Raw genomic sequence first — 27,690 nt, 5'->3', positions numbered from 1 at the left:
ATTTCCAGCCTTGATTTTTCCAACGTCACGTGGATACACTTTTAACCCTGCGACGTAATTTTCACGCTCGTCAATGCATATATGAGCCACTTGCGTGCATGAAAATTTACCGGTCTGATAAAGTTACGCGAGCGACTATGACGTGCTTCACGCTGAGAGGAGAGGAGAGAAACTGTTAACCCTGACAGTAGCACCAAGCGCTTTCCAGATGTACTGATGTAGTTTCCCCAGGCAAAATTATGCACGAGAGCCATGTCGAAAGTAAAAAAAAAACCAGTGCAATGATTGCAACTCACGATAATTTAATAAATTCTAAATTAATCCTTCACTGATTTGTATACGCTCGGTGTTACTCAAGCACGTAAAAGGGGTCAGCTGATTTCTTAATCTCATTACAAGTTATAGTTAGTCTTGATACTAACTGTCTGTTTTTTTATCGTTATTTGAGACTGCTGCGATGGGGAAAAATGCTGGATTTAACCTTCCGAGATGGAGCGGCATTTTTTTTTTTTGGCAGTGTTCCCAACGTTCTGTGAACATTTCAGTTCACTTCATCCAGGAGAGGAACAACCGCATACAGTAACTGCTTCTGATGAAGTAAACTGAAATGTTCGTGAAGCGTTGAAAATACGTCAACAAAAACGCAGCTCCATAAATAAAATCTAGCATATTTTTTATTATTCGAATGTAAAAAAGTAGCAGCACCTGCGTAGAAATTTTTTTTAAATTTAACTGAAACTGATCTAATTTCCCGAAATCTATGCAGATTAAAATTACGAATGCAATATGTCTCAAATACACGATTTTTTAAGTGAGAAATTCAAAATTTTCCCAGTATTTTTTTTGCCTTTCGACTTACGTTAGAAAATTCCATCTTTTTTTTTTAATTTTTACTTCACAAAAACCCAACAGACACATGCTTCTGATCGTAAAATATTACATTATTTATTGCAAATCATTGGAACATGTATTCTCTACGAATCACCTAATCGCAAGTTGTCATGTAATATTATAAAAAAGTATTAATGTTATTGAAGAAAAATTACAAGTTTCTATTTCAATTCTAGAGAAACCATATTTGGAATAAGAATGAAAGTCCCAATTGGTATCGTAAGCATTTGACCAATTTCGGAACAAATCTGGAAATTCCAATCGTAATCTATGTTGTATCTGAGATAATCCAGAAAAATTCCAATACGATATGCATATAATTTTATTATTAATAAGTAACGTTCACTGCAAAAATAGATTTCCTGATACGCGACTGTACTAACAAGTAGCGCAAGCAAAACGCTTTCTCTCAGTGCAATAATGTGTAGTCTCCCTCGCGTAAGAATACAAGCAAGCCGAATACGCGATGAAATCGCGTAATCTGAGCGCGATAAATCGAGCGAGGAATGAAAAATTCTGCAAGATAACCTACAAGCCTGGTTTCACTCTAAGGTCGATCCGAAATTGCACGCGACCGTGTCACTCCGCGTAACAGCGGCGTTCATTTGAAAAATTCGTCATTAACGTCTAGCAGGATTACCGAAGCAATTAAAGTCAATTTACATCGGCGCCCGGACGAACGCGAGGGAGCAAATTATAGTCCGTAACAAGTGCAATATCATTCTTTATGACGGTAATCACTTTGCGAGCATGGACGTTTCGAGGACACGCGCGCATGTGCGCGTGATTAATCTCTCGCAATAGACATTACAACCGCCCTCCCCCGGCGATTTTATCGCGCCGAGTGCGAATTTTACGAGGAGTATTTTTGTCCTTCAAACATCGTCCTTTCACAAAATACCCATATTACCTTCTCCGGCCGAGAAGAGAGAAGAACAAGAATGAAAGGGAAAAAAAAAGGAAGCCTCACACGAAAGCTTAGTCAGCAAGCCGCCCGTTATCCTCCACTTTAAATTACTAGCCGCTGCCGCTCATTCTGGCCTAACTCGAGCTCGAATAACCGAACCATAATTCGCGACGGCGGCAATATCATTTCTCGCGATAGCAATAACTCGGAGCGCACCCGCGCGTTCCTTCCCAATTAAATTAATCCTTCGCGGGGCGCGCACAACCGGCCGCGTTTTATCGCGCCTCGGAAAAACGCGCGCGGCAATGGCGGCGGCGCCGCCGACCGGACCAGTATTATCAATTTCGCCGCATAAGCAAGCACTTCGCAAACTCAGCCGTAAACGGCCTGAGCCGGGGAGCGGGCGAGCGGCGAATTACCGAATCCGTCGTGTTATTTCGGCTTTATTGCCACCTCTGCTACGGCGCTTTATTGGCGGTACATTACACATAAACCGCGCGACCGCCCGTCTGTCTCTTTTTTTCCTTTTACGAGTGGCTCGGACGCGGTAGGTAATTTCGCGAAAAATCGAATAGAAGTCGTACCGACCGACATCATCGTCGTCGTCGTCGTCGTCGTCGTACGATGTGGCTCGCGTTTCGTGCACGACGAAATTCTGCCCAGGGTAGAATATAACTTCTAAGCATTCCGCGTCGTGCCGTGCAGCGCAAAACCAAACCACACCGCGCTGGAAGAGCAATTATTCGGGGACATCCGCGCGGTTATTAAGCCCGTGGTTTTATATCATCGACCGATCGATCGTTGTTTTATTGACGATACAGTCAAATCCACTAATGCAGCGCCGTATGTCGACCAGTTTGCGCTCGGCAGACGGCAGACGCTCCATTTTTACACGGCTGCCTGTCCGAAGAGACCATCTCGATATTTCTCTCGCTTTTTCGTCAATTGTTTTCGATGCGCCAGAGAAATGCCGGACGTGCGGAAATTATTATGACAAGGTTCAATCAGCGAGGAACATTGCAACACAGTATTCAACACGTCCGCGAGGATGACGTCCGGGATTGGGAGAGTTGCTTTTCAGAAAACTGTAATTATTAATTAACTGTAATTAAGTAACTGTAATTATTAAGGAGTAACGAATCGTTGAGATTTCGGTTATTTTTCCCGCTGGTGAGAAATAAAAACTTGCAACAAATAATAACTTGCAACGACCTGCTTTCGCAAGTCTGTTAACTTTTCCTGTGGTTGGCAATCAAAAGTCACAATGATTTCCATTGGGTTTTCAAGACTTTTTTTTTACGTTTCGTTGCCACCTATAAAATTGTCACTACTGATCACTAGGATCGCGGAGCAATCGATTATGACAGGAGCCGAAATGACACAGTATACGATGTAAATATTGGCTCTGTTTTTATTACACTCTTATCCAATAGAGTGTAATAAAAATACTTATGTATTTCCGAAATTCTCTCCGTTACAGTTGCGATATTTCGATGTTTCATATGCTGTCACTTTGACTCTTGTCATGACCGATTATTGCGCAAGTCCGTCAGTAATAGTTCTCAAACGTGATAATTTGATGAGCCTTTTAAGGCAAACGTCCCATTTAGCAACCAAGTAATTTCATCATGAAAATAAATCAATAAATTAATAATACGCGTGTTAATCCTTGGACACTAGGATGCTTTTGTTACTTCCTAATTAACGGATAAATTTTCATCTATAATTTTTTTATTTCTTTTTCGAGTGGGCATAAACTATAAAATATGTAGTCAAAATTAGTAGCATTGTGTAAAACAGTTTAAAATCGTATACATCTTTTTGAAAGGAAAAATAATAACCTTTCACTGTAAAAAGAACTCCTTTTATTTGAGCATAAATGGTCTAAAATATTTATGAACATTATAAATCTTATTAGGATACTGCTGTGTAATATGCTGCTATCCGGCGGCAACAGTTAAAAAATATCATCGGATGAATTTTCACTCGTCCCTATATGTATAAAGGTTAAATTATGTATAAGGGTTAAATCAAGTACACAAAGTGAGTTTGTTGGAAAGCGTGAAGATTTGGAATTTTACATCATACTTTTATAATTTATGGAAAGAGTTTAATTTATTCTCTCAGAAATAATCGAAGTGGCATTTAGCGATGTGCCAATTTAGTTTCGTTTCTTCATTGACAATTTGATTTACATCTTGTAATTTACAATTTGGTTACATCTTGTATCAACCACCAATTTCTAAGATGTCGGTGAATAACTCTTTGAACTATCGCCATTAGCACGGTATCCTTGTAATTATCATGTTTCGCCATTCGGCTTTCAATTTTATTCAGAACTTGTTACAACCGACAATATGTAAAATTCAAAGTAAAAGCACGTGGTATTCAAGATAAATATGAGCCCATGTTGGACGATTTATCGAGGAAAACCGGTGCAATTGTCAGATATCCGAACGTCCACCTTGCTCCGTTATATCGAAATTATTCTGCAATCATAAGTGTATGTATAACCTGCGGTTGCGAAGTAACGATAAAAACAACGATTACATCCGCCACAGTCATCCAGAGGATGTGACAGCATTGCCGCTGCTAACGAGAAGAAGGGAAGAAATGACGTCGTTACCGAACGGCCATTGAAAAAGAGGCAACGGTGCAACAACGCTGCAACAGTAAAGCGCCACTTGTCGATCCCGCGGGCGTTGTCAGCGGCACTCTCGTATTTTCTGCGGACAGCCGATATAAATTAATTTCTACGATCGCTTTTCGTCCTTTCGCGCCATATCGAGACCCGGGAGTTGCGGTTCGCAGAGCACATCGACTCCGCCGACAGCCTTAAGCGCTTGCAAAGCCGAAACGATAAGCCGAATGCCCGCGTGACATACTCAAATCTGTTTTCCACCGCTCTTTCGTACACGCTATATACACTCCATTCTTAAGCCGTTCCCGCGATGGACTCTCCCCTCAGCCCCCCGTGGGTGGTGTTCTCACGCTCGGGCTGCTCGCGAGCATCGACGCGGAAAACAGAAAAGGTCGAAGGTCAAAGGGCTCGGGACCGTTTCGTGCCCGACCTGCTCCATCTCGCGTGCGCGATCCACCGCGCGCCCTCCCAAACCCCTCTTCTATCCTTCACGAGCAAAATCGCGCGTTATTACCGTCGAGCACGGAGAGACAGCCGTGGAACGTCGTCTCCGTGGAAAGTTGCCGCGTCCGAATTCGCCACGAATGATCCAACTTCCGAAGCGCGTCCAATTATTTCGGATAATTACTAGTTTATCCGAGCGAATACGTATCGGTCCTTGCTACGGCACTCGGACAAATAAAGTCCTCCGCGGCTCGCTCCGTAGAAATTAATTATCTGCGCCGGCAGTCGCGAGGAGAATAATCGTCGGCGAGCTGTCGACATTTTTCTCGGCGATACCTGTCGAGGCGCGCTCGATTAAGGCTGGATTTATATTGTTCAGCCGACGACACGTGGTGGTCACCGGTGACCGGCGATACAATATTGCCGCGTCTCACATTGATTTGCGTGTAAGGATTCGCACTATCTGTCTGAGTGGAGGCAGACAGGATTCCATCGATCCTCCGTCTAAATTCTTCACGGACTTTGCGTAGAGATATTTACGTGCATTATCCGTCACCGTCGCGTCTCAATTTTCGTTTTTATTCAAAATAAATTTGTTGGGAAATTGACTGTGTGTCCGCCGTCACCTAGACGGATAATGTGAATCCAGTCTCAAATACAGTCATCATATATTTGTAATCAATTCAATATATCGCTGATTGAAAATCGTCGTGAATTGCATTCATTTGCCGCATATTTCGCGACTTAAACCTGTGAGCTAAGCGTTGAAACGATCAGCACACACAGAAAAATATTATTTTGCTATTCAGAAAGGCAATTATTCAGTTTACCTTCCTTTTAATCAACAGTTATCTCCTCGATAAAGGACATTTTCTTCATAATGGTCTTAAAATACTCATCAAAAATTGTCAAATTCTTAATGGAAATACTAAAAAAGAGCTTGCCGAAATTCAGAAAGTATTTTGAATATATTTCATGCTCAAGATGAATTTATGATAAATATTTGCGGGCATATAAATACTTGTAAAAATGCTACAATACTTGAAGGAAGTAACGTTTACTTGAATACGGTATGTACTTGCCTGCGTGTAGAGACCAACGTGACAGTCAATGTGTTAATGCCCGTCTCTACCAACGTCAACTAAAGTTTAACCTGGAGAGTTGAAGTCTTTGTCCGAGTAGAGTGTAAACTCAGCTTAAAGTTCAATCAATGAAAGTGGTATAAATTGGTAGAAGGGTATACGATGAAGTGAAAAATACGTCCCTTTGACGCCGTTCGTTCAGAGACGCGTTGCCGTTGCAACGCGCCGCCCAGTTAATGAACCAGCCCATAATCGCCGGCGAAGCGAATTTCAACGCGGCAAATTAGTCCGTATATGCAGTCACCGCGTGTTTATAGTGATATTAAGCGATTTGTTTATTCTGTACCTACGCGACGCGTCGACTTTTGTTGACTTCGTTATCGGCTTTCTCGCTGACTCCCGGCTGCCTCGTGAAAATTTGTTACAAACACAGAATGGAAATAGTGTTTATCGCGGGCAAGAAAGAATTGCGCTCGCGAAATATCGAATTCGAGCAAACGCAACGCTACACCGACACCGCTATCCGAGGCGTTTTCTTTCAACGGGAATCTCTAATATCACTATGACTACTACTGCAGCTGCTACTACGACGATGACGTATGTTTCTCAACTACTACTAGAAACGTCTCGCGTATTTTCTCAACTTTTCAATTCAGTAATCATTTATACGGATGCCGTGCGCCATTCGTCGCACAAAATCCTGCGTGTTATCCAATGGCACCACGCCAGGTGCCGCGTCGTACACCGCCGTCTCGCTCCCTCGCTGTCTCGTTCCTTCCCCCTTGCTCTTCCAAGTGTTTAAATTCGGTTAATCGATAAGGAGAAAGCTTGAATGCGCTCGCATTATTGTTACGAGAATTCGCGGCGGGCCAGTACTTATCGGTCCATTCGGATGAGTTTGGAACGCTCGGATCGTGCGCGCGCGTCTCTCTCTCTCTCTCTCTCTCTCTCTCTCTCTCTCTCTCTCTCTCTCTCTCTCTCTTTTCCACCCTCTGCTCTCTTCCCACGCCATTTCCGGCCCACCGACTCATCGTATATGAGCCCGGGCGTGCACGAAACAGTGGTTAAATCAGTCCCGAGATTAAACGGCGCCGACCCACGTGACATTTTACGCTCCGAGAGCCGCGTGGCGAATTTCGAGGGCTGCTGCGCGCCCTGTCCTCTCGCTCGCGTCCGTCTCCCTCTCCCTCTGCCCTTTCTGTGACCCTGTTTTCCGAACGCTCGTATTGAAGAGCGTAACGATGCGGTCGACGCACGACAAAAGGATGGCTTGCACAAATCCAGTGGACACGTCGACCGGTTTATCCCCCGATGATGCCACACTACGCCCGCGTTGTCCTCGCCTCTTGTCGGCCTGCCCGACAACGGGCGTGAAGCGCCACGGACTTTTTCACTCGGTCTCCTCTCATGCCGAAGAGTGCACACCGAGTCGCCGACGACGATAGGGAAGAGGACGAGGCGAGGTTAATCGCGAAATAAGATCCGTCGCGGCAGCGTTTTTCTAGTGTAATACAGCCGCCCGATTGTTTCTCGCTCGGTGAGATCCACGCGACGCGGCCGACGAAAAAAAGTATTTACAATGTGTGGCGAAACGTGCGCCGCGCTTATCTCCGTTCATGCGCGCGCGCGCGCGCGCGCGCACGCGACGTGACCCGCGAGATCTCATTAGTTAAGCAAATTATTTTAAGCGACTTTTTCGGTAGGAGAGATGTATCGGGCGCGCGAGAGAGGCTAACAGAACGCTAACTCAGCTACCAAGATAAAAGCGATAAAACATATCAGTATCAAGCATCCGCAAACTCCGCCGAAATTAAATTCCCCTCCCCCCTTTCCCGGGCCGCAAGCGCGCTGCGGTGAATGCAACGTAGAAAAGCGGACGGTATTTAATTGGCCTGCAAATAGATCCCAACCCCCCGTTCCATCCCCCCCTCTCCTCTGTCCTCGTCGCTGCGCATTAAATCTCAGAATACCGCGAATGGTTCCGCGTCAATTCGTGCGTGAAGCGCAATCTCGCGCGCGCGCGCGCGCGCTTCCCCGTGACGTAATGTGAAACGTCCAGTAGCCGACGCTCTGTCGAGAGGATTTTATCGATTTATTAATTACTTCCGCTCCGTGTAGAAAAATCTCCCAGGATTCTGCCGGATAGAGCTCACGATTGGAATTTACAAATTTGTCTCAAAATTGGTTAGCCAATTTTCACGATGTCAACTGGGAATCTCATTTTGACCCCAACCATGGGTTCTTCCTTTAAAATCAACACAGGAGTAGTCTATGGAAATTTGCGCTTTTAGTCGCTTTTTGTTTTCAGTTGGGGCGATATTTTTATCAAACGATTTTGACAGTCCGCGGTTAAATGATCGCGCTACGCGCGTGCGTTTGTATGGAACAAAGTTCTGGTAGAATAAAACTCGAAAAAGAAATGAAATTCTAATAGAAGAAATGAAATTCTAGATTGGAAACCAGAGAAAATATTGAGAAATCTTTGGCTTTTCCACGAAAAGTCGAGTATATGAAATTTCATTTACATTTGAAATGAAATTGCATTTCTAATTAGAAACTGTCTAGAAATCGGTCTACATCTCAATTAGATCACAAGACATTTTCTATGCGGGGTTCTTAATTGTTTCTTAATTATCAGTTATTTAACTGCCTATTTATTTATTCGCTTTTAAACCCCATTCACTTTAATACTTGATCAAAGCCGAGCAAGAGTGTCGAAAACTGGCAATAAATGATGTTGACTGCTGAACGTTTTATCTTACTCTTTCACAATACATCATCACTGACCTCGTTAGGCTAGATTCACATTATCTATCTAGACGGCGACAGGCAGGACTTCGTCAAAATATTCTTCAATGCTCTCGCATATTTTCGAATATTCACGACGTCCATCACCATAGCATCTTAACCATTATTATTAAAAAAAAATTTCTTTTGAAGGAGTATACAAGGGAAGATTGCCTATATTGGACTAGTTTTCAATTTCTTTCATAATTTACAAATATTTAAAAAAATGGGATGAAGACTAATTGGAAGTTATCCTTGATCTGTTTGTAACATTTTAGAATTTTTTGACATTTTTTGCACAACAACGTTTTTTTTCGAACCTCTGCAAGTGGTATAATTTTGGCAACTAGTTACTTAAATTGTATCACGGTATTTTTTATATTGTACCGTGTATCTTTTATCTTTTATCATACTGACGAGCTTAATTAAAAAATTATGAAGAGATGAAAAATAAAATCAAAATAATTAAAATAAATATATGTTTAATTGAAATTAGAGTTTTGTATAAAAGCTAGAAAAAACATTTTTAAAATATCTTAAAAATATAAACATTAAAATTACAAAAATTAAATGTTTTTGTGTTTTTTAAAGTTAACTAAGGAATTAATTTAATTCGTAGCTTGTATGAAAAACTGAAAAAATATTTTTTAATTATCAAATAAACATTAAAATTACTTATTAAAATAGTTATTAAAATTATATTCATTTCTATATGACGTTTATTTTATAGTTTTATAGAAAATCAACTTTTTACATTCATAAAATCATTGTTTGGCCACATTATAACTAAAAATTGTAGAATTTATCTATTATACCCACAAAATTAAAATTACAAAAATAAGATATTCTTTTTAAAACTTTATGAAGAAATAAACAAGCATTAAATAAAAATCTGTTTCTCAAATAAAACAGAAAATAAATATAGATAATAAAAAAATGAACTGTTTTCTATAGACTAAAAGTAATAGTCACAGATGTAGTTTTCTTAAATTATACCGGTACAATATAGGCAATCGACAGGTGATGTGATTTAAGAAATTAGAGATATTCTTTAAATTATGGCAGTGAAGTATAGAGGAAGATTATAGGTATAAACTACACTATGCAAATATGTCAATTGTAATGTAGGAAGAAAATGGCAAGTTGTTAAATTAATACACCTTTTTAAAACTTTCAAAACGCCTTATGTAAAAGTGGGTAAAACTTACTTCTAAAACTAAAAAAAATCTTTACTTACTTTTTTTAACAAGACGCTTTTGTATATAAACATTCACTTTCCTCTTAATTTTATAGTGATAGATGAACTTCGCATAATATGCAGAAGACGCTGGATTCTAAGACCTTCGGATTCTATGAAATATAAAGATGGTTCAATTTAGGAGTTGGTACAATATCGACAATTTTCTCCTATATATACTAGCAAACTCTTGCCTGCCGCCGCCTAGACAGATAACATGTACGTGAATATAGCTTTAGATTTATCAGCCCGGTATTTTGGTTCGTCTTATTTCTGTTCGAAATTATGTTTAACCTTCCTTCTCGGTCTCTCAGAGACCGTCTCTCGGTGACACGCAAAATCGATGCTTTCGAAATCACAAACGTTTACGTTTGCGAATATCCAATCTAGAAGCCAAAGTTCACGCTAAACCAGACTTTCAATACACTCTATTCGCATCATCTGAAAATCGGTCTCACAGACCGACCACCTTTGCGTATTGGGGAATCACGTGAAAATCAAGGAAGATTAATTATCGCGGCGATCGCGATTATCGTCCGATTCGACAGTGGGTCGGCAGCGATCGGAATAATTCTTCCGGAAAATGAGAACCAGAAATCGGTGTACCGCGATATACCATGCGCTCTGAAGAATATCACGTTGCCGTCGCAAGGTGAATAAATGGAATGGTATAGACGCACGGTAGTTGACGCACGGTAACGTGAAAATCCCGTCATCAGCGGGTCTCGCACGCTCGGATAATTGATTGCTTTTCGTTCGCTCTATAAAAGAGAGAGCGGAATAGCCAGAGGAGGCGCGAGAAAAGGGTGGAGAAAAGGAGAGAAGAGAGAAAAAGAAAGAGAGAGAGAGAGAGAGAGAGAGAGAGAGAAAAGACAAATCTATAGACCGGGAATCAAGCACGAACGGTAATGGAAAGCTCTAGTCAGTAGGAAAATCGTGCGCAGAGGCGATCGGCGATAATTAATTGCCGCAGCAAATGCGATCTCCGCCGGCGTGGCGCGGTTTATTGTACGACTGAATTAGCCGCGGTTAAAGAGCGAGAGTACTGAGCCCGTTCGACAATAAACAATATTAATAAATCTATCACGCCAGCCGATGTTCTCTCTTTTCTTATCTCACTAAACTGCCGTTAATATTCGGTTTAGATACGGCTGGCTAAATTACTATGAGTTTGGCCCCATTCATTCGTTCCTCGCACTTAATTCTTTCCCGTAAACTCTGTATATGCTAATAGACTTCCGCTAAACTGTTGAATGGATACAGAGTTGTACGTTATCTCGCAGAATGTAAATTTCTCCCTTATTTTATCATATTAAGAACGATGGACTTGGACACGCTCGTATTCTTGTGCACTTCCGAAGCATCTTACCATTGTTTAGGTAACTTTATATCTTTGTGACACATTAAACTTCAATGAACCTTATGAATTTGCAATGCGCATATATAACATACATAGCTGTAACATATCATTCGAAGCATATAATTAATTAATACGCCAATATTTATTATGAAATTCTTGTTAATATTATTTCCTGTTGTTAAATAGAATTTATACATATACTCTGTATGAAGAGCTATTAAAGTTTATATACGAATTTTTTAATATGTAATATTTAATATGTAATATTTTAGATTTTAGCAGAAATTATTCTTAGTTTAATTTTCATCTCAATTTTCTTTGCAGAAATTTGTATAACATCTATCAGCAATTTTTAGAGAATCTTCTCCTACATATGAATATTATTTCCTTCTATATTGTTTAAATCGGACGAAACAATGAGAAAACATGACGCCTTTTTCAACTACCATTTTGAAAAATATTGACGATAGTACAATGTCCTGCGATATTCGCCGTTCGTTTGAAATGTATTCACAATATTACTTGCGGTAATAAATATAAATATTTATAATTATCTAGTTCTATGTCCTTAGTTCAGATTGACTATATCTCAAACTGTAAATAATATTCGAAATAGCTAGAAGCAAACATAAGCAATGTATCAGTAACGTTGAAGCAATCCACGAATAACCATATCGTCACCTGTACTGTGTATACAGCGGATTCTATTATTTCTGCTAAAGTACCGAATACTGTGTATAATTTTTAATTGATATTGTAGATTCAATATATCATTAGTTATATAGGCATACTAAAATGGATATAAGGAAGATATTACTTCCATACTCTGGACCATGGGAGTCTGTATGTTACAATAAGATCTTTCATCCGAACTTTTGTCACGTTTGCAAAAAGACTATGGAAATGATAAATTTGACAGTATGTAATCGGTGTTTCTCCATCTCTTATTGCTCCGAAGATCATAAAAACCTGCATCTTTCTCAACACCGCGAGATTTGCACAGCTATAGAAAAGTATCTGAAGAACAACCCTCAATGTCTTATTCGCAGCTATGATCAGCAGGAATGGAAAAATGCAGTGAGAACATTTTGTGAATCAGTTATGAATGATATAGAGCGTGAGTTTGAGGAGTACGAAAGGCAAATGCTCCTCTTCATTAAATCATGCTTTATTTGTCATCTGCGCTGCGTATATTCTTGCAGAAAATGTCTGTCCGTCCATTATTGTCTACAACACCAGGGAGATTTCGAACAGAAACATCAAGAAATTGTCTGCAACCGTTTCATATTGTGGCTCAATATTGAGCTCTCAAGTGCTCGGTACGAAAATACATTAAAGCCGTTAGAATTAAGGAAGTTTCCCGATAACCAAACACCTATCGACAACATGGTAGAATTTATAGAAGAATATGTACAAAACAAAAAGGGCGAATGGAACGCCTTGGATTACGTGTATAGCGATTACGTGTCAGGGCCGCTCTCGGTATATTATGGTATGTCACAGGCAGAATTATCTGATGTTCTACTGACGAGATCTACCTGTATCATTCATATTGTACAAGCAAGTTCCGTAGAAAGAAACGGTTTACCAGCTTGGGAAATATTGTTACATCTTTTCCCAAATATACAAGAGCTAGCAGTCATATTGTTACAAACTGAATTGGAAACAAAGTTACAATACGAAATTGGTATGCAGAAGATTTGTCCCAATTGCGATTGTAATAAGAAACAATTTTTCTATGAATGTTGTTCTACAACATACAGCGATTACAGGGCCAATGGGTTATATAAAAAAGCGGACCTGATTATATGTTTTGAATCATTGTTCGCATATGGACTATTCGACGAATGTTTAATAACAATGCAATCTCAGCAATGTCCTGTACTTTTAACTTCTCCAAAGAACAGAGCGTTACATGAAATAGCTAAGATTCAGCAAGTTCTGAATAGGGATGTATATCCTTTCAGCTTTAAAAATAAATTCGAGTCTTTAAGACCACACAAATTCACTGAATGTATTCTTTATCGTAATTCGTTTTTGACTGTCTACAAAACATTAAGAAATATAAACGATACAATTGAAAGCAGTAGTTAAAATTGCATATAATTATATCTCCACTTTGGTGACATTTTGGTTTGTTGCGTTCATTGTCTCGTTAATTAAATCAATGATTCTCCGGGTAAATAGTATGCTAGGTTAATTATTTATACAAATAAATAAAAATTTCCTTAATAAAACTATGTATGTGCATGCATGTGTTATACATTTTTCAAAAAGATATAAAATATTTAAAACAGTTTATTAGTAAACGTATTTTCTTTTTCTTTTTTAGTTTGAATGAATGTCTTCTTTACGTCACACATATGGATTTCATTACATTTTATGTCTTTTTATTTTTATGATTATTTTCTTCTTATTTTATACTTTTCATTTTTATGATATGTGACGTGCAGCTTATCACATTTATTATGTTCTTTGTAAATACATGAATCTAAATTTATATGTCCGAGCGTTCGTGTGCAAGTAAAGGTCATCAAACGAAATAGAAATTTCTTCTACTATTATATAAAATTCTATTTTTATTACTGACAATTTAATGCAAGAATATTCGCAAATAAGTATTTAAGATGCGATGGGATAAACTCTTTCAAGTGAAGTCTTTTCCAAAATGATATGGATCTCTTGACAATCTTTTGACAACTGTAGGAGATAATGCTAGACGATAAAAACACGGAGTTTGATAATATTTGCTCATATTACCAGTTTTCATTGTCTACCATTAGGCATTATCCGCCATTACTAAAATAAGTTGTAAAAAGAACACAAGAAATTCAAGCATTTTATTATTATATTCTGAATGATTGCCGAATGCACTTTAATATTACATAAACATGTAATCTTTGTATTTCACAAGTTTTTATTAATTTTTTAATAAAATTTTAATTATTGTTAATAACTAACTCATCTTAATAATTTTTACAAATTTTATTAAAAAATTTGAAATATATAAGCAATTTGATTTCAATAAATTCAATAACTTCTTAATTATTTATTATGTGATTTTAATAGATGGTTATAAATAAATAATAAAATATTGTAAGATGATGTTATTGCGCTAAATGCTATTGCTAACAATGATATATAGATTACTAGTCGCGATTTATGTTAATAAATATAAATTATGTTAATAAATGTAATTCTACAAATATATTTTGTCAATTTTATACTTTCCAGATAGTAGGATAATTATTGGAATAGAGAATTAGAATAAGAATTAGAATAAGAAATGAGACGTAAATTTACATGTTTTTATTCTCTATTACATATACTGTGTAGCGAAAAATTAATGAGAAAATATTTCTGAAAAACTATATACGTTTCTTGCCACAAATATAACTGCTGAAAAACTAATCTTTTTTATTCAGACGGATGTACAGTCTGTAAAGTAAGAGCGTGTACGGCATAAATGGCAGTTGGCTTCAAATATCGTTCTAGTTTTTTTTTAGCCGTATTGTGAGGCATATCTCAAGCACAAGCTTATACGTTTTCTTATTTTTATGGTTTTTCATAATATATGACGAGCAACTTATCACATTTATGTTCTTTGTAAATACATTGCGTCTAAATCCGAGCGCTCATGTGCAGGTGAAAGTCATCAAACGGAATAGCAATACCTTCTACTATTATATAAAAATCTATACGTGAACTGCGGCTTTCAATGCGACCTCCTAATATATATGTCATAATAATTATTAGTTTACATTTAAATAATAAATTAGTATACATATAAATACATTTAAATTAATCAAAACACACTGTCCCATGCATTAATTTAAATAGAATTTAAGTAGAACAGTTGATTTTCTCAATTTATTCGCAAATTAATAATTGTGATATTGAGATGATCTAAAATCATTATGATATCGCACACAATATGACACATTATGGCCACAATATCAAATTTATTTAAATAGATAGGTACCTCATATTGATATCATAACTAATCAATATTGACATCATAGTCGCAATCAATTGTAGAGAAGAAGATGATATTATGACCCTCCATTCATATTTTTTTACAATAATTTTGTCAGTAATTAATATTTTAAAGTGAGAACTGAGTGATTACATTTGTCACATTTGTGTTGTTTAACCGATTATAGACTTAAATTTATGTAATGTTTATTACTTAGGATATTATTTATAAAAATGTGGCAACACAGCAAAATGAGTCGGCGAAAAAATGGGGTAGTAATATAGCCTCTCACTAAAACTGATATAAAAAATGAATTTTGTTTAAAATAACGTTTAAAATAACGAAAGTGCTTAGTTACGAATTTATATATTTATTCAAATTAAAATTTAGAGGGGAAATAATAATGAATGTAACTGCAAATTTTTAATGTGGATATTGACTTACTCGTTAGGAAATACAATCTGCCAGAGAGACAGCAGTATAATGCAAACATGAATGCAACAATAGACTACCGAATAGGATCGACTTGTCGAATCATTATTTTGGTATAAAAACCTCGAAAAAGAGATCATATTTATCAACACTCTTATGGAATTATATTAGCAAAATGTCATGTTATTTCATGTAACTTTGCATAACTTAAAAGTTGTGCAGCCAAATAAAATGTCAAGTAACAAACAAAATACTCAATTGTACACATATTCATGTGATAATACGCTCAAGTTTAAAAACAATGAGGAAACATGTCTAATTAAAAGTGCTAAAATGTACCGTGAAAAACATTTCGAGATGCTCGAGAGTAAAAATACATTATAAAAAGTGCTAGGCTATTACGTATTGATATATTAGCGTCACTGCGCTAACGGCGAACTACTAAACGAATGAGTAAGTAAGTAATAATTGGAATTCGCTACCTAATAACGGAGATATTGCGAGCGGCTATGATACCTACAAAGGCCATAATACCACTTTCTGCTCTATTAATATTTGAATTATGAGCTTGAAGAGCACGTATTCATTTCAGGATTAAAGGCCCGGAGATGTTACGGATTTTCCGGGGAATGGTCAAGCAGCGATACCGTACGAACGAAAATCTTAAGTTGTCGAAGCGTCCCGATCTGCGCGGACATCATCATGACACAAATCCAAACCGAGAGCGGTTGTGTACGTACAGATGTTTATTGCGCGAGGTACAATCCGAACTGTTAACGTTACAACGCGTTACGTCAACGTCGCGAAATCAAACGGCGCGTCTGACATGTACGTTTACACCTCGACACAACGGCAATAAAGGGATTGCCACGTGAGCGGCATTGTTGCAGTTTATCGTTTCGTAAGCAAATAGCGGGAAAGCTGCAGCGCGTAAAAATATCTGACGACACGCACCGCGAATATCGCAACCCCTTGACATCTGTAAAGTGTGGAACAGAAAAGCGAAGAGCTACGATAATGTCACACTTGAATCGTGGCGTTGGAAGACAGAGACATGACTCCGTTCATGACAATCGAACGGAGATGTTGAAGGATCTCGGCCGATGACGATTTCAAATTCAAATTCTGTATGTTTACCGACGAACGCTCGGTGCAGTTCAGGCAGAACAGTTCCAGAGAACGAGAAGCAAGGACGCGTCGATGAGAGCCAGGATGAACACGTGGCTTGCACGAGCTGCTGAAGCTGAAGAAGCGCACAAGCAGCTGGCAAAATGAAATCAACTTTTAATGACACGTGACTCGAATTGAAGACGTAGACTCCGGGCTTTTTTCCCGGCGAGAGTCGTCAAATGATCATCAGCCGGCGCTAATCAGAGAATTCGCCGAGGTGTTCCCTCGTAATCGACGACGCGCGTTTCGCCTGATGTTACTCGACGATGAAACACTCGCCGAATATAATATTCGTCAGGCCATTTCGCGCGCAATAAACGTCACTTCGCGCCCGAACAACCGTCGAAGGGACGGCGTGACAAGTTCCTCTGATCGAGGACGATCAATTTGGCGCTGCAGCACTGCGGACGGTTTTTGATTTCGCTCGTTGACAGGCTACCCGCCCACCCATCCGCCCGTTATTTCCACCCGCCGGGGCTGCGAGCTAGATTATTTGAACGTCCGTGAAAATTCCTCCGAATGAAAGAACAACGACGGTCGGCGAGCCGGCATCGCCATTGCCGCCCGTCCGTACATCTCGCTATGGTCGCTCTCGATCCGCGGGCTCTGAACGATAACACTTTTGTCAGGCATCCGAGCGATGTTAATTCTCTAAAATCCCGCCGTGCGAGTCCACATTTATTTCCACACCCGCGCGTGCTCGGCGCGAATCGCGTATGCCGCGAGCGCGATGCGCGTAGCGCAGACCGCGGCACGTCCGCTGAATTTTTCAGGTTCGAACTTTTCCGCCGATTAATTGTTGCGAGAAAGAGAAATGGGGACAACTTTCCACGCTAAGTGCGATTTTGTAAGCCGTATATTTTTTTCCTCGGACAGCCGGAATAGTTTCTTCGGTTCGGTTCGTGCGGCACCCATTTTTCTCCTTTCCGAATCTTTCCCCATTTCTCGCAAACGACTGGAAACGGTTTGTTGAGTAACCCATTACTGTCCTGCGAGTGCATTGTCCCACAAATTGACAGATATTTTAGTTATCATGGTCAATACTACATACTCGCAAGAGGGTAAAATATTTGGGATTTAAACTGCTTGACCGTTTTCGCAAAGTAAATTTCTCTCTCTCTCTTTTGTACAGCTAATTTAAACACGCAGCATCATTGTATAGAAGCTTTGGCACCAGCACGTCGGCAAATAGCTCGAACAGAAAAATTAATAGGGCTCTGGTAAGGGTCTGATTATTTTTCCCTAATATTAATCGGGTCCTAGTAGGGATAGAAAGATAAAGGCCCTACAAGATGTGTAACAAATGATTTAACGGGTCCTTATGAGGCAATATCATCAGGGCCTTATAAGGAAATATTTTTATTATTGCTTGAATAAAAAATCCATTCTTTTCATTCTAAGAAAGTTAAACTGTAATTTCTTTATTTCTTTATAACCTTGTTAGTATACAAGAAAATTTTATTTTAAAAATATAGCATTCTTTACACATAAAAATTCTACTACTGTTTTTATTGAAGTTTGCTGCATTTCAAAACGAAGGCAACACTAGAAAAATCCTTGGAAAAGACTAATGAATATGGCAACTAATCAAACTAATAAAATTTGTTTTTAATTGCGGTATAATTAAAAAATCTTTAAAAGAACTAGGTAGAGCGTATCTACTAAAACAATTAAATTATGACGATTTTATTACATGTTTCAGATATTATTAATTTTCTATAATAAAACTTGATTTTATATATTTAAAGTATCCTTAAAAGATCTTTATAAGGCCGTTCTCAGCTTTTTCTATCAAAACCTTATTTCGTAAAATCCCTAAAAGATCCATCTCGGAGTCTAATAATGAGGCATCCCTTTTTAGGGCATCCTACTTTCAGCCTTATCAGGGCTTTATGCTTCATGAGGATGGCTTTAACAATTTTTCACTCGGGAGCATAAAATAGGTTAGTAACGTTCAAAATAATATACTCGTAGTAATAATACACTCAAAATAATATACTTGCGTGCAGCTCGAAAAGTACCTTTAAAACTATTTTATGTGGTAAATAAGGTTTACTGTCGCTTTAGAAAAAATACAAAGACATCTTCGACTGCTGGAATATAGTGATTTTAGTTTCCTTATTTACATTAATGTAATATCGGTTCTCCAGGGGATCCATCGATTCTCCTGGAGTACGCGGGTCACCATGTGTGAAGTCACGTGAGCACCTTGGCGTACACCACGGCGGTGAATGACGCGAAGGAAGATCTCCGGCAGAAAATCGCAGCAGCAGCAGCACAAACAATTCACGGTATTCTGGGGATTTTCGAAAAGGCAAGACAATCCACAATACGCCGCTGTGAGCTTTGTTTGTAGTTGAATGGCGGACACTTCGAGCAACTGCTGTAATTCAACGTACGTTCGTGTACCTACAGCGGGCTTTTCTTTTCATGTTCTAATGTTTTCTACAGCAGTCTTTTCTCGCACACACAAAACAACCACACAGCTGCTCGCCTATGTTCTGGGCACGAGCTGAAAACGTTGTCACATGGCGACGCGACGTAGCAGCACGTTGCCGACCACATGTTGTGGAACAAAAAATGCTCATCCAGGCCTCCCCAGCCGTTCCCCAAAGTTTCTGCACTGCACCCTGAATCATCCTGTACATCCATCTGTCATGGCGAGTTGACACGCGCAGTCTTGTACACAGTGTCATCTCATTCGCTCTGATTTTAATTATTTCGAGTGACAATTATTTTCATTACACAAAATAGCACATCACGGAGCTGCCGAAACGCGTCACTTCATCCATTCACAATAAAGAATGTTAAGTTTCGAAACGCTTAAAAATTTACTCAGCTTTTCTTTTCCGTAAATGCAATATTTTTCCGCTCCTAGAATGAAACTGGCAAGAGCATCTAATTTCTAAATGGGACATTTTCTCTCGCAGCAAACGCGTAAACAAAGCGTTTGGCTAACTTATCTCTCTCTCTCTCTCTCCTCTCTCTCTCTCTCTCCCCCTCCCTCCCTCTCCCTCTCTCTCTCCCTCCCTCTCCCTCTCTCTCCCCCCCCTCTCTCTGTCGTCCGAGTCTCCCATATCTATTCGAGTAAGGTAACGCGCTAACGCGCTTATATTGTTATGCTCTCTCTCTTTTCTCTCTCTCTCTCTCTCTCTCTCTCTCTCTCTCTCTCTCTCTCTCTCTCTCTCTCTCTCTCTCTCTCTATGTGTTGTACGCTATGTATACCACACGATTATAATTAGCGCGCCGATAATTGGACACTATTAGTCAGCTGGCAATACCGAACAAACAAGTCGACACGTTCTTGTAACACAGTTATTCCGCGTGACGCGGGCCCTCGAACGCGCTGTAATTAACCGAGCTTTCAATCAACGGCTGGAAATAATGCATGATTATCGACGCCATCGGCGCGAACGCGCGGCGTAAACGGGCCGTGACCGCCTTAATTTCAATATAAATCGCCCATCGTTGTTCCCGCAGCCTCATCGTGCTGCGGAGGAGAGGGCCCCTATCAATCGGCCAGGGTCGGGGGAACTTTTAATTGCCGGCCGCTGCTCACGTAACGCGCGCAAGAGAGAGAGAGAGAGAGAGAGCACTCTTGTCCTTTAACATCCTCACTCCGGCCGCGAATAGACGCCAAGTTTCGGTCAACTGGTCCGCGAAACCAATACGGAATAAGTCGGACTTCTCTCATTAGCGGCAAGCCTTTTTTTGTCGCGGATGGAAGTACAGGCGTCGCCTGTGCCGTACGCTGACGGCGCTCCAGCCGCCGACGTTATTTGTGGCCGTTTCTGCCAACTCTGGGACTTTATTTCTACTGTCGCACAGTTTCGAAGTGGCACGAGCCAGCGCACCATCGGCGGGGCTCGTGCCGGCCGTTGAATTACGAGCGGGCGCTGCCTGGTGGTACCCATCTACCTAGCTAGCAGCCTTACAAGCAGCGCAACCAGCTGGGAAACACGGCTTCTCTCTTCTTTTTGCTCCTGTTTCCTGACGCTGAGACCACGCGCGGCGAGAGAAAGAGGGAGGAAGGGAGGAAAAGAGGAAGAGGATCTCTCGCGCTCTTCTCTCAGGGAAAGTTGGCCGTCGCAATGCATTTCGAACAACGACGTAAGAACACGGTTAAGCCGCATTCCGAGGCATCGCCAGCGCGCCGATGCGCGGAAAATGCCACGAGCGAGGGAGAGAGCCACGGAAAAGCGAGGCTCTCGCGATCATCGCGCGCCGGAAGATCACGTCGGCAAGACGTGCGCCTCGGCCGATGTGTCTTCTTGACGTTTGTAGTTAATTTTGCCAGAGCGGCAACGCCATCGGTTTCGAGAATTTTTGGCGAAAGCTGCCTGTGAAAATTGTGCAGGTATGGGAGAACGCATACCGCATTCGAGTAGGTTTCTCGAGCGTTTCATAAATTATCGTTGCATAAGTTTATGTCCATTGCAAGTGCGTCACAAATATCAAAATTATTTAAGATAATAGATTTGTTGTTAGTACTTCGTATCGTGAATATTAAAATAAGAGTTTGGTCGCTTCTTTTCCTACATAAAGTATAAATTTATAAGTATTTCAAGTATAAGATAATGAAACAAATTCACAAGATAGGTCCTACATAAAAAATATATAAAATCAGAGTTTAAATATATAAAAATATATAAAAAATATATAAAAAAAAGTCTTGGTAAATGTACGTCCTCGCTTAGTTTCTGAATTATTGGGTGAGTGCAAAAGTTCGTGCGGAGTTTGTGAGTAAAAGTCACACAGTGATTAGGCAAACAAAAATCTTTATTCAATCAATGATATATTCTCCATCGTTTTCTATAATCTTTTCCCAACGTTCTGGCAGCATACGGATGCCTCGATCATAAAAACTGCTCGGTTTAGATTCGAAGAACGAAGAGACGCCGTTTTTTAAGGCCTCCAAAGAGTCAAAGTTTTTTCCATTTAAATAATTTTGCAATGACCGGAACAAGTGATAGTCAGATGGTGCGATATCAGGAGAATACGGTGGATGCGTTAAGACATCCCATTTCAGGCTCTTCAGTTTGCGCAGCGTCTTTTTCGAAACGTGTGGTCTGGCGTTGTCGTGATGAAAGACGACTCCCTTGCGATTTGACAAAATCGGACGTTTCTCTTTTATTTCTCGATTCAGATTGGTTAATTGGCCACAGTACTTGTCCGAATCAATCGTTTCGCCAGCGGGGAGAAGCTCGAAATAGATTATGCCCTTGCAATCCCACCTAACAGAGAGCATCACCTTCATCGGGTGCAAACTGGCCTTTGGCATTGCGTCACCATGCTCATCTGATTGTTTCCATGTCCGTTTGCGCTGAACATTGTTGTAGAGGACCCATTTCTCATCGCCCGTCACTAGTCGATCCAAAAACGACTCGTTATTGAGCCGCCCGAGTAAAGAAACGGCTGCAGAAATTCGCTTGATTTTGTTCTTCTCGGTCAGCAAATGGGGCACCCATATATCGAGCTTCAAATCGAATCCCATCTTTTTTAAACGCCGAAAAGCGGTTGATCGGTCAACGTTTAGTGCTGTAGCAACTTCTTCTGTTGAAATTCGCGGATTATTGAGCACTAAAGTACGCAAAACATCGTCATCAATGTCAGAAGGTCGACCAGAGCGTGGCTCGTCTTCAAGGTTAAATTCTCCGCGCCGAAATTTAGCAAACCATTTTTCCACAGTTCGTTTAGCTGGTGCTTCATCCTGATAAACATCCTGAATGTTTTTTACGGCTGCGGCAACGTTTATTCCCTTCCGAAACTCGTAAAGCATAACATGCCGTAAATGCACCTTATCGATACTCATTTTTAAAGTGATATTTCTCGAAGCAGTTTGTATGAAAACAAATGATTTTTTTTTTAATAACAGCTGAAGACGTCACCTTTCCAACGTTATATAATATGTAGATGGAAGTATTAATGACAACATTTTACGACGCTTATAACTCCATCTATTGAAACTCCGCACGAACTTTTGCACTCACCCAATACTATAACTGCTGCAATCTCAGTTAAGAAAAATATTTTATTCTATTAAATTAAATATTAAGAAAAAAATATCTTAATTAGATCGTGTTTTACAGATAATTGATATTGGTATTATTTTTAGAAACAGGTAAAAAATATGTTGTGTATTAGCATTCTTAAGTCGCATTTCGCGACGTATTTTTCTTCTCATCTTCTAAAGACTACATCCCAACAACCGAATTTTTGCGGACATAAATTTATTAAGAATGTTTTACTTATTTCTCAATGCAGAATCTGCACTATAAGTTTGCCGGTAGAGTTCAGACACACATCCTGTCTATTTAAAAACTATTATTACAAAATATGTTTTTTATTGAAGACAATCATTACTCAAAAGAAGGAGAGTAAACTGAGTAATCGTTCTTCTCAGCAGTGGAATGATATTTTTCTCTGTGTGCTACTCCCTGAAGATCCTTAGAAAGCATGGAACTATTCTTAAATTCTTATACGTTCTATTAAGAATTTTACAACAATCCGTCGATCCACGTTTCTGGATGTGACAGTCGTTAAAAACGGTTCTTTTGAGAACAACAATTTCAACAATAACTGACCAATTTGGTCATTTGGTTATTGCTGAAGTTGTCGTTTTATTGCAATAGAAATTTATTGCGCATTGATGTAAAACTCCCGATTGCCTGCCACTTTAACACATGAATTTATATTTTGGAGAAGAGAAAAATCGTTTTTAATGATTATTAAGTTCAAACAACGCATGCATCGCCGCAATTTGCCAGAAAAGAGTCAAAGTTGGATCGCCTTCTTTTCATCGTGACGTCGCGTGACGTCGGACATTTATACGCGAAATAATCCGAAGCGACAACGACCGCGACGAACGATTCTTTGTCAATGCTCGGCTGCAATATTTCCCCCCGGCCACGGGCGATTTTTCTTCGACATTAGCCGTATTACTTCAAGTTTCGCGCAAACGAGTGCTTTTCTTCCAACGGGATGTTTCCGCAGCGAGAGCTGCGGACGTTGCCGTAGAACGCGGACGTAGCGCAAGAAGAAAAGGGCCGAATGTGGGAACACACCAGCAGCTAAGTGACCTATTTCCTTTTTTCTTCCTCCTTCTTCCGTCGAAGCGCTTTTTTGTCCGTCCAAAAATTGCCCGAGGTGCGGGGTGGGGCTGACGTCATAAAAAATGTGTCTCTCGTATCTCAAATACAAATTTAATGAAAACTCACGGGCGATCGGTATGCGCATGCATCCCCGATCAAATACATATTTACGACGGGCATCAAATTTGCGAAATCAAAGTCGATATTTACAGCGAGACGCATTAAAAGCGCGCGTACGGATAGTAGTCATACGCGCGTTGGCGTTCCACCCTCTAGTTAATATAATTCTCCAATTATTAAATTAAGTTCTCACGATCTTTCGACACGTTGTCCGCTATGCAGATCATCGGTACTAAGCGACCGCCATTACAATCACGCGCGTCTCGTTAATTCTCACTAATTGTATCTGACACGAATTAAATATGTGATCAATAGAGAACCAATAAAGCCAGTTAGTTAATGTATGCGTTGGCAGAGATGTATTTACCAGAACTTTAGATATATGAACTTTAGGTGAACTTCGGAACACAATCGGCGGAAAGCAGCGTTGCAATCGGTTCGTTAATTAATTACGAACGAATTTAGCGCCTCGACGGACATTTTATTTAACGACTCGTCATCGATGCAGATTTAGTACCGAAAGTGATGTATAATGACACACACACATAGCAATCCGAGTCGATAAAGAATCCGTCAAGTTGAATCGTGCGAAAATCAACGATCGATTAGATTTTTCTTGAATTTCACCGTGACGAAAGATATTAGGAAAACGTTGCCTATATTGAACCGGTTTTCGATTTTTTTTTCATAATTTGCAAATACTTATAAAAATATAAAAATCTGTTTGACATTCTATAATTTTTTTAAGAATTTTTGTGCAACATCTACAGATATCTCTTTTCTCAAACATCTGCAGGTAGTACAATTTTGGCAACTAGTTGCTTAAATTGTGTACCACGGAATAAAATTTGTATAAAAACAAAAAGAAATATTTTTTAATTAAAAAAGTAAACGTTAAAATTACATGGATAAAATATTTCTGTTTTTAGAAATTTAACTAAGAAATTAATTAAAGTCACAAGTTGTACGAAAAACTAAAGAAAATATTTTTAATTACAAAAATAAACATTAAAATTATTTATTAAAGTAATTATTAAAATTATTAAAACATTAAAAAAAAAACCATTTTTATATGAAGATTATTTTATATAAAAACCAACTTTTTATATTCATAAAATCATTCTTTGATCACGTAACTAATTGTATTAATTGTAGAATTTACCTGTTATATCTATAAAATTAAAATTACAGAAATAAAATATTTTTATTTTTAAAAATTTCACTATATAAGAAATAAACGTACATTAAACAAAAATCTGTTTTTCAATTAAAACAAAAAATAAATATAAGCAATAAAAGAAAAAAATAAACTGTTTTCTATAAACTTTAAAATCAATAATCACAGATACAGTCATCTTTTAAAATTTTTAAATTGTATTGGCATAATGTAAGCAATCGGTACAATTTAAGAGACTAGTCGCTTCAAAGTACACGCAAAGTAAAATTAAATATGTTTTAATGTAACATAATGTTTTAATGTAACATAAAAATGACAAGCAGCTAAATTAATACACCTTTTGAAACTTTCGAAACGCCTTCTCTAAAAGTTAGTTTGCGTTATCGTGTAAAAGTGCTTTGGGTAAAACTTACTTTTAAAACTAAAAAAAAAAAAAAGAAGCCTTTACTTGCTTTTTTTTAACAAGACGCTTTCGTGCATAGACACTCACTTCCTTCCATTAACTTTATAGCGATAGATGAGCCTCGCGTAATATGCAGATGGCGCTAGGCTTTCGAATTCTATGAAATATAAAGATGATAGAATTTAGGAGCTGGTAAAATATCTTTTCCCTATGTAGATGTCGACAATCTAGAGATCGTTATTTAGTTTACTCATACTCAGATCAAATGGATATATCAACTTGGAGACACGACCAGATCGTCAATAAGCTGTATGACGTCTTTTAGATATGAAATCGATATTCAGGTACCAACTATATATCGATACGATATCGACGAAATATCAAACGCGAATTTATCGTTAATACAGCGTCGATGTCAATAAAGAATCTTGATCAAACTGGACGGTCCGAAAAATCATCGATATCGATTCGCTCCTCAACTTGCGAATCCGAGGATCATCACTGTCGCGTTCTTATCAGACGAAAGTTGACTTGGATAATTTGAGGCTTCGTTGGGACATGTAGCGGCGGCCTCGGGACGCACCGAGCGTACGTTCCCATCAGTATTCCACCTTCATCTTCCTCCCGACTGGCCTCTTAAACTTTTACGCGTTTCCATATTTATGCATCCCGCTCTCAGCCGGCGCGTTATTAATTTCGAGGGACGTTCGTCGCTAAGAAACACGTACTACTATCTGATTTACGAGGGAATTACGATTCCCGTATGGTCCGCCGGCGTTCGCGCACGCGACCGAGGAAATATGGAATCGTAAACGTCACTCGGGCCGGCGAGGGCCGATTAAACGTCCGCTTCCCTCGCGTCCTCGCTCGTGCAAGCCCCGCTGGCGTAAAAAAGTCAGCTCCCTCGCGGATATTGGATCCAAACTTCCTCGCGGATTCGCGCCACGGCCCTCCTTCAAGTACGATGTACAAGTGCGAGCACACTGCGCACGCATAATAAAATTCCCATCCGGCCGGCGAGCGCCTTCGAGCATCCACCTACGAACCAGCCGGTTGTCCGTGAGCCGTTAAGCGGATGTAACGGCTGCGAAAGGGTTAATTCGCTGTGCAAACAAGCGCACGGGGGAGCGGTCGGGGCAGCGATCGAACTATGAAAACACGCGCCATAAATTCGCCGGGAAACGAACCGTGTGCCGAACGGAGATCGCAGGGACTCTCTCCCGATCCTCGATTAGGCTCTCCCGCAGCCGGTCGCAGCCCGTAAAAGCGCGAGATACGCCAAATTCGAGTCCTTAATCGAGCTAATTGATCGAACGCCGCCGGTTTTTCTTCTCCGGGCGCGGATCATTCATCCCGTAGACGGGGGAGTGCGGCAAAAAATGCGCATTGCCGGCAACGCGCGTCGATGCTTCCCTTTAAGGGGACTGGAGGATCAGATTACTGAAAAATCGAGTTTGTTTTTTAATAATATTTTGTGACGAACTGAATAAATGTGTAAGAATGAAAATTTTTGATAAATTTATATAACATATGAAGAACAGAAAAATTTTGTTTATTAACAAATATTCATGTAAATATACGTCCACTTAAATTTTAAACGCGTTCCTCTCAAAATTTTATTGTTCAACTTTTCGCAGTAATTTCTCCGAAATGGAGCTTCGTATCGATTTGAAATTTTAAAGCAATAATATTGGGGACTTGAATAAGTTCTCGCTGTTTTTTCTTGAAAATGAATGCTTTATTTAAAAAAATTAGTAAAGGACATGTCATTGAAAGTATTGTCCATCGCTAGCCACTACTTTCTCCCATCTTTCTGGCAGCATACGAATACCATGTCGAAAGAACGACTCATCTTTTGAGGTTATCCACGAATCGACCCATTTTTTGGCATCTTCATAAGAATGGGAAGTGCTGCTCAGCCAGGCCATGAGTCATCGATCGGAACAAGTGGTAATCGGAAGAAGCAATGTCC

General features: G+C 39.5%; 2 protein-coding genes across 5 annotated transcripts in view; one reads left to right on the top strand and one right to left on the bottom strand.

The window, feature by feature from the left end:
* The window catches only part of Mitofilin (inner membrane mitochondrial protein mitofilin), a 71,904-nt gene that overhangs the window by 19,191 nt on the left and 25,023 nt on the right, over window positions 1-27,690 (bottom strand). The window lies entirely within an intron of this gene.
* Window positions 12,008-13,521, top strand: LOC105185043 (uncharacterized). The gene is made up of 2 exons (XM_025299334.1): window positions 12,008-12,426; window positions 12,552-13,521. The coding sequence occupies exons 1-2, from the start codon at window positions 12,401-12,403 to the stop codon at window positions 13,441-13,443; spliced, it is 918 nt and encodes a 305-aa protein (XP_025155119.1). The 5' UTR covers window positions 12,008-12,400; the 3' UTR covers window positions 13,444-13,521.

The sequence above is a fragment of the Harpegnathos saltator genome, unplaced genomic scaffold (genome assembly GCF_003227715.2).
Source record: "Harpegnathos saltator strain DR-91 unplaced genomic scaffold, Hsal_v8.6 scaffold265, whole genome shotgun sequence".
NCBI classification, from domain to species: Eukaryota; Metazoa; Arthropoda; class Insecta; order Hymenoptera; family Formicidae; genus Harpegnathos; species Harpegnathos saltator.
Note: the sequence above shows the minus strand (reverse complement) of the source record. Positions and strands in the feature narration are given on the sequence as shown.

Bases quoted from the DNA above. Each gene is read 5' to 3' on its own strand.
- LOC105185043 (XM_025299334.1), top strand. From the start codon at position 12,401: ATGATCAGCAGGAATGGAAAAATGCA. The intron at 12,427-12,551 runs GTGAGAACATTT...ATATTCTTGCAG, and splicing joins AGCAGGAATGGAAAAATGCA to AAAATGTCTGTCCGTCCATT.